This window comes from Phoenix dactylifera, chromosome 14 (genome assembly GCF_009389715.1).
Source record: "Phoenix dactylifera cultivar Barhee BC4 chromosome 14, palm_55x_up_171113_PBpolish2nd_filt_p, whole genome shotgun sequence".
Lineage (NCBI taxonomy): Eukaryota > Viridiplantae > Streptophyta > Magnoliopsida > Arecales > Arecaceae > Phoenix > Phoenix dactylifera.
The window spans coordinates 1,003,601-1,010,721 of NC_052405.1; the positions used below are offsets into that span (position 1 = coordinate 1,003,601).

At 39.1% G+C, this 7,121-nt stretch overlaps 1 protein-coding gene across 1 annotated transcript; it reads right to left on the bottom strand.

Annotated features, from left to right (window-relative positions):
- Positions 1-3,830: 3,830 nt before the first annotated feature.
- LOC103701387 (transcription factor bHLH95) lies at positions 3,831-6,861 on the bottom strand. Its single transcript, XM_026802256.2, has 3 exons — positions 6,477-6,861; positions 5,077-5,508; positions 3,831-4,186 (listed from the first exon to the last, which is right to left on the bottom strand). Exons 1-3 carry the CDS (start codon positions 6,840-6,842, stop codon positions 4,091-4,093), a joined length of 894 nt encoding a protein of 297 aa, XP_026658057.2. The 5' UTR covers positions 6,843-6,861; the 3' UTR covers positions 3,831-4,090.
- Between the last annotated feature and the right edge of the window lie 260 nt (positions 6,862-7,121).

The window sequence follows — 7,121 nt, forward strand, 5'->3', positions numbered from 1 at the left end:
ACAATTTTTTTTTTAGAAAAATTGCACTGTTATAATAACGGAGATTATCTTATGCAATGATAGACCATTATGACGTTAAATGACATATTATTATAATTGATTGTTATCCTAATTTTTTTAAATTATTACATATATGGAATAAGGAAGGAGGTTTGAGACCATTAGAATGGCCCTTACAATGTTAATGTTAGAACAACCATGAATCTAAATCGTATGGATAACAGGATAAGTCTGTTTGATATAGTGTCTGGTGGTCGGTTACTATGATGTCATGACTTTGTGTATCATTCGGCAAAAAATTGGCAGCTGGGAAGTTGAGCTTGGCCGATGATCATCTCCAACAGACCATAGAATTATGAACCTTCCTGGATGTAATGATGTTGGGAGCTAAGATTATGAAATCCCCTGGTAGCATGTTATTGCTACACCAATGCAAACCGGCACCAATTTCGACGTACTGCTGTTTTGCAGCAAGTTGGCTGTCAGCTAAATCCATGGAGGATAGGGTAGATATGAAGGGCAGGAAAGGTCTCAAATGCGATCATTTCACAGAGTAAGTTGGTGTTATTTTGGGGCACAAAATATAGGGGTCTGGGCAAGGTTCGCTCTCCACCGAATTTTATACCGATACCACACTAGCACAATGTCGTTACAGTATAGTATGAATTTTTTTTGACATACCGAATATCGGTACGCCATCCATACTGGATATCAGTACCGAACTGGTATAGTACAGTACGCCTCGTACAACTCGATTTGAGCCGGTACGTACGGCATCTTCTGGGTCTGAGGATGAAGATAAAAGCAATTCTAGCCCATGTTGTTGTATGCCAAGTTGTAGAGATACTCAAGATTGTTATCATTTTTTGTTAGAAAAAGATAAATCATTACCAATGATAAACATGATATCTTTTCGATCAACAAGCAGACAAGGGTCTCAACGTGGATTGCAACTTGTTTGCCGATAACCCTGATGGCATTCTTCATGGGATGTGCCTGCAACTCGGGTTCGACAATGAGGTATTGAGTGGATTTGTTCAAGCACTGCAATGATTCTGCCAACACCATCAAGGATGACCCCTTTGGGAATCAGTAGGTGGTGGCCGCAGAGGTGGAAAGCATCGGTTTGCCACTCTCTAATATTAGCAATGTAATGCCAGTTAGATTTGGCGCTTTCTTTTTTTCTTTAAAGCTGCTGATTACTTTCATTTTCTTTCAGCTAATTGGGTCAGGATCTGATGGAAATTAAGGTTTACCTCATGAAGGAACGGGATGTTTTCATCTGAAGAAATATTGCATATGGTTCACCACCTGAGCATGGAAGAGCTAGGACATGAGGTAGGCCATCACTAGAAGGATGAGTAGATCAAACAACCATTTGAGTGTTTGATGTAAACTTCAGAAATGTGTTTTCCCTTTTAAAAATATCTGCATGAGTAATAAGTCCAAGAAAAAATACCCTCATTTGATTGAAAAATCAAAAATTTACTCTAATTTCCATTAAAATTATCTTAATTTCATGTTGATTGATAGTGAGAACACTTCGATCTATTTCGGTATTTAGAAAATATTCTTTTCTTAATTTCATACGATTTGACAAGAAACCGTTCATAATTTTGGTATTAATAACATTTTTAAAAAGTATTTATCCGTCATTTTTCTCATTATCGATTTATCATGTGAATATCTTCCAAAATTTTGGTGATATACAGTTTTTACCCTCTATTCTTTTTTTCTTCCCCTTTGCAAAGAAAATTCCAACTTTCTCATCCTGACTCTAAATGACATATTTGGCTCTTTGAGGGGTAATTAAGTTACATTACAAAGAACTACAAAGCATATATGGGAATTAATGATATAGAATTAATTGAATCAACTTCTCAAATAACTTCAGAAAAAATTAAACTAAGGAACTTCATGTAACAATGATCTTTCAAGCAGCATGTAAGTAGACAAAAGAGTTGCTGCTTGTAACATTTAGTTCAATACATTCTAGGGAAACACGGTCCGTAGATATAATTAGTTATACAGTATCTAAATAAAGATTTTTTCCCCCTTTTTCTGATTATTCAAAGAGTTTTCTATGATGTAAATTTCTTTACTCATTGCACAAAATATAAAAGAATTAATTATAACATACATATAAACAGAAAATGTACTATCTAGTTGCCACCCACCTCCAAAACCTACCTCGTTTCTGAGGTAAAAGAGTCTTGTACGCATGGACAACATAATGAGTGGTAGCTCTTCTCTAAGTACCTTAACCTTTATACAGTAGACTAGTTAGTAGTTGCACCTTTTGTTTTTTTGGAAGAAGAGACCTGTTGGTAATGGAGTATACTATAGCAAGTAACCCTACCTGAAATACCTCTGGCCCCTAAAACTTAGTGACTGTGAGTTTTGAACCTGGTCTCTTGTTAGAACTTGACAAGTTGATAGCATTTTTGCTTGAAACAAGGCTGTATATTTGAATATTGAGAAGTATGTTTAAAGATTGTATATTCGAATCTTGAGCAGTATTTTCAAAGATTTTAACTCAAATTTTGTGAGTCCAAGCTCCTACAATGTAATAATTACTCAATCAGACCAGCCTAACATATTTGGTTGAGTTGACCTAGCCCAATACGCCCATGACTAGCTACCATGACCATCGCCATTAATTAGATTTTTCAGAAATCCATAACAACTAATTAAAGGGCATTTTATTTTCAGATCGGCCGAATTTAGAACTCGATGACAGAAATATCCTCACTAGGCCTAGGATCCACTCAATATGCTGGAGCAGAGTGCTTGACTGTTTGCACTTGATCTGACCGCAGCCACATGTAATGGCGCGGTGTTGGCACATGTCCACCCTTGGGCTGTGATCGATCATCATGCAAGTGATTAGTGTAACAGTTTTCGGCTGCCAAGAGATGAGCAGGTTTTCTCATCAACTGCGGGAGAGTGATCACTTGCTGGTATTGATCGCTTTCGGGTGGAAATTCCTTTTACTACTTGGAAAAATATGATACTCTCTTAGATAGTATTGGCCATAGAGTACATCTTCAAAACTTGCAGTATGTACATCTGTTTTCTTATTTCTTTCTTTCTATTTCCTAAAAAAATATATCTTTTTAAATGAAATATGATTGTTTGTTCAATCCCTTGAGTTGTCAATATAAGATTTTATGTCAAGTGTCAGCCAATTTGATGGAAATTTAAAGTGGCAATTTAACATTATAACTCTTCTTGCAGTAAACATAATGCTTGCAGAAAACATAATATTTAAATGTACCAGAAGGTTTTATATGTTTCCTCGCTAAGTAAGCTCTTGTCATAAAGGAACAAACTCACTCAGTAAAACGACTCCACTAGTCACCCCTTTTTGGGAATTCAAACCTAGAGTTAGCCCATGCATGCATGTTTTGTTTAAAACTAAAAATTTTTGAGACCAGAAGAAGCTGATATTCTTCTGATGATTTCATACAACATCATATAATCAAGCAAATGATCTGAAAGGAGCCAATATTAGACTGAAAAATATAAAGCCATATATGGAGAAGTTTTGAGGAGTTAAGAAAAATAAATGAAAGGTTGTGTGATATATACCTTTTGTTGTTTAGTAAGTGAGAGAGCTCCCTATGTCATCTCTCTTGATTGATGTTTTTTCAAGTCATTATGGACACAGCAGAGAATGAACTGACCAAGACGATAACATCTTTTCATGATGAAATGCAGCATGATATTAATCAGAAATTAATTGATCACTGACAAAGAAAATGAGCTGCTATTTTCCATCCATAATTGTAACCAATACATCTCGCATATTTGAGGAGAAAAATGAGATGTCCCACAGGAAAAGCTGAAAGTTTTATGTAACAACCAACAATAGTTCAGTTCACCACCTCAATCACAGTTTGCAGAACCAGTACCCATGCCATTGAACAAATTCTGAACAGTATGGACAAGCACATACCCTATTCTTAAATCAACCTAAAGAAGGGGGCCAGCCCTATATAATAGGTGAAGGCCCTTTCTCCCTTGGTGCACACCATTGAAGGCATGCCTTGTCCTCAAAGAGAAGCTTGCATGGGGCCCTTCAATATGATCACGGGGAAAGCCAGAGAAGCATCTCGCCAACTGCATATTTGTATAAGTCTTCAATCATCAACATCTCAGGGAATTGATCAGATATTCCGCTGGCCTGTTCAATACACCATAGTGGTAGTACGAAAGTTAATTCAATCAAATTCAATGAGAAATGCCTAATACCAGTTATTAAATATAAATGGCTGCGGATTTAAGTCACAGTGAGAACAGTATGGTCTTGTTGATTATTTAATATTAGCAATATATGTTGGATTCAGATCATGCAAGTACTGATTACAATGCTGTTAGATTGTTGCAAAGCAATCATAGCAACCAGTTAGAATCTAGAGCAATTATATTAGCCAAACAAATTCAAGGGCACTAGTATGAATTTTTTTAAACTTATCATTACTTTTTTTATTCTTCACTAAGTGATGTAATTAATCTCAGTAATCTTTATCTTTTCAAAATTTCTATAACCTTTTAAGTCATCTTTGTCCAGGTACACTGCTCTCCTCAGCATGCAATTTTCTTTTTATTTTCCCTGAAAATATAATTATTCATTAATCCCAAGGCATTTGAGTGAGAATCTGAGACCTTTTTTTTCTTTGAACTAATTCAATCTAGACCATCCAAAAAAGAGATTTCTGAACCATCTCCTTTTTGTTCATCCTTTTCAGATCCGCACAATACCAGACCATTAAAAGTTTACCAAGTTCTAATGGTCTGCTTTTTCTTTTTTCTACTTCAAAAAAACAAAAACAATACCAAGCTATTAAAACTTAATAAAATTCACACGTATGTCATTTTAAATTCCTATTTTCATCACATTTATCATTAATGCAGAAGAAGTTATAATCAAAACAAAGTTCGAAGGGAAAAGTGGGAGGGGAAAAAAAGACAAAACCCAATTGTCATCAATCCGAATCAACAGGGAGCCAGAAAAAAAGAGAGAAATATTTCGGAAAGTGCTTAATATATATATATATATATATATATACTTACATGGGCATGGATCATTATCATGCTCCTGAATATATTTGAGGAGATTTGGGCCGACACGACTTCGAGCTTGTGCTTCTCGAGCGCATACACGATGGAAGAGAGGATGCCCGGCTTCTTGGCAGTGCAGATGCTGATGTGTGCATCTGGTCCCGTCACATTCAGCACCACATTTGGCGACGTCCAAGTCTGGAAGCTGGAGCGGCATCGAGGTATCGAGACAGCTGTTGGGGAGTTTGCCGCTGCCCAGTTCTTGACCTGGTCTGCTATGAATGCCTCCCTTGTCGTTGTCTCCATCCGTTGTATCTGCGACGAAGGTTCCTCCAAGGTCACACCTCGGATCCGTTCCTCCTTCTGCTTCTCAAGCGTCTGGACGTTCTGCTGCAGCTTTTTGATGTACTTCACCGCCTCGTCGACGATGGTTGATTTGTCGGCCTGTCGAAGACGTCAATTTACGGAAGAACGGAAAAATTTCAGTGATGGATCGATGTTTGTAGTATGAGAATTGCAAGGTGCCGATATTGGTTAGTTTGATAAGAAGCTTCTAAAGTTCCAAGCACTTATGACTACGAAAAAAAAAAAAAATCCTAACATTGCTTTAAATGCCAAATTTGACTGGACCATAGACCCCGGTCCTCTCTCTCTCTCCTCATGATTTGGATTGCATGAGGGTGCATGAACCCTATGCTCATTTGCCGAAACTGCTGCCATCCACTGAGTTAAATCGACTGTTCTCATATATCAACTAATTAAAACCAATGAGAAGCCCAAGAACAAATAGATACCAGTTACCGTACGTAGATGACCTCATTCATCTCCATGGAACGCTAAGGGAAAGATGGAGAGAGCAGTTTAAAGTCACTGCTTCAATGCAGTCCATTTCCTTTCCTTCTATAAAAGTAGGTGTTGAAATCTAGCCACGAAAAAAAAAAAGAGAAAAAAACTAAAAGGGGCTAATTCAAAAAAAAAGGGCAGACAAAAAACTATTTGGAGAAAAAAGAAAAAGAGAACCCAATCTAATGGCGATGGAGATGACGCCACTTCCATTACCCAGAAGAACCCTCTCTTCAGGTTCAAAAGTTCGCACTTGGAAAAGCTGCCACTTCCATTTCTTTCCTAAAAAAAAAGGAGAAGAAAAAAAAAAGAAAATGGAGATGAAGCCCGGCCGGGGGAAGACGGCCGGCTGTCCTTGCATGCGCCGCCACATGCTCTAACTTGCACCACCGTCTGTGAAATACCATTGCACTTCTTTCAAGTCCTCTGCTTCATTTTTCTGCTCTTTTTTAGCAAACCGGAACAACAACTTTTCAAGAAGGATAAAAAGAGACGCACGCACACACACAGAGAGAGAGAGAGAGGATTGAAAAAAAAGAACCAATCTACTGTAGATGGAGGAGGTGCACCTTTGGAGGGAGCTGGGGGAGGAGGGCGTGGAGACCTGTGAACATGTTCCTCATCTTCTTCCTCCTCTCCCTCTCAGTCCATATGTGCATCTCATGATCTGATTCGATGGGGCCTTTTCCCTCATGGCTCCCACCCTTGGAGGACGAGCTCTTGGACGCCCCATCCCGGGCCCGCTTCCCCCCGGCAGATATCGTAGGTCCCGGCAGGCTGTTCGACGCAGGGCCAGACGGACTATTCGAGCTCGATTCCGGCGGCTTGACGACCGGCTTCCGGTCGTCGCCGCCCGAATTGTCTGAGTTAAACAAGCCCCAGGTCTGGCCCTGCCTCAGGAGCTTCCCTTGCCCCCCTCCTCCTTCTTCAGACATCAGGAAAGAGAGAGAGAGAGAGAGAGAGAGAGAGAGAGAGAGAATAGAAGGAGAGGAGGAGGGTGGGGGCGTTTTAAAAGGTGGTGGTGTTTAGGTGAGGAGATGATTCCGGTTGGAAGAATGGACACAAAAAATGTAATCATTAGACATGCCGTTATTGCCGTCGGAACAAAAACGGATAGCAACGCGCGCGGCAGCAAAGATTTGCCAAAGACCGCGGGTCCCGCTTCAGGAAGCGCCGGTTTCCCATTTGACCACCCATTCTCATCATTATTACGA

Excerpts from the sequence above, each read along its gene's own strand:
- LOC103701387 (XM_026802256.2), bottom strand. The coding sequence starts at position 6,842 with ATGTCTGAAGAAGGAGGAGGGGGGCAAGGGAAGCTCCTGAGGCAGGGC. Across the intron at positions 5,509-6,476 it reads TCCCCCAGCTCCCTCCAAAG|GCCGACAAATCAACCATCGT; the intron begins GTGCACCTCCTC and ends CGTCTTCGACAG. Across the intron at positions 4,187-5,076 it reads TGATAATGATCCATGCCCAT|GCCAGCGGAATATCTGATCA; the intron begins GTAAGTATATAT and ends TGTATTGAACAG.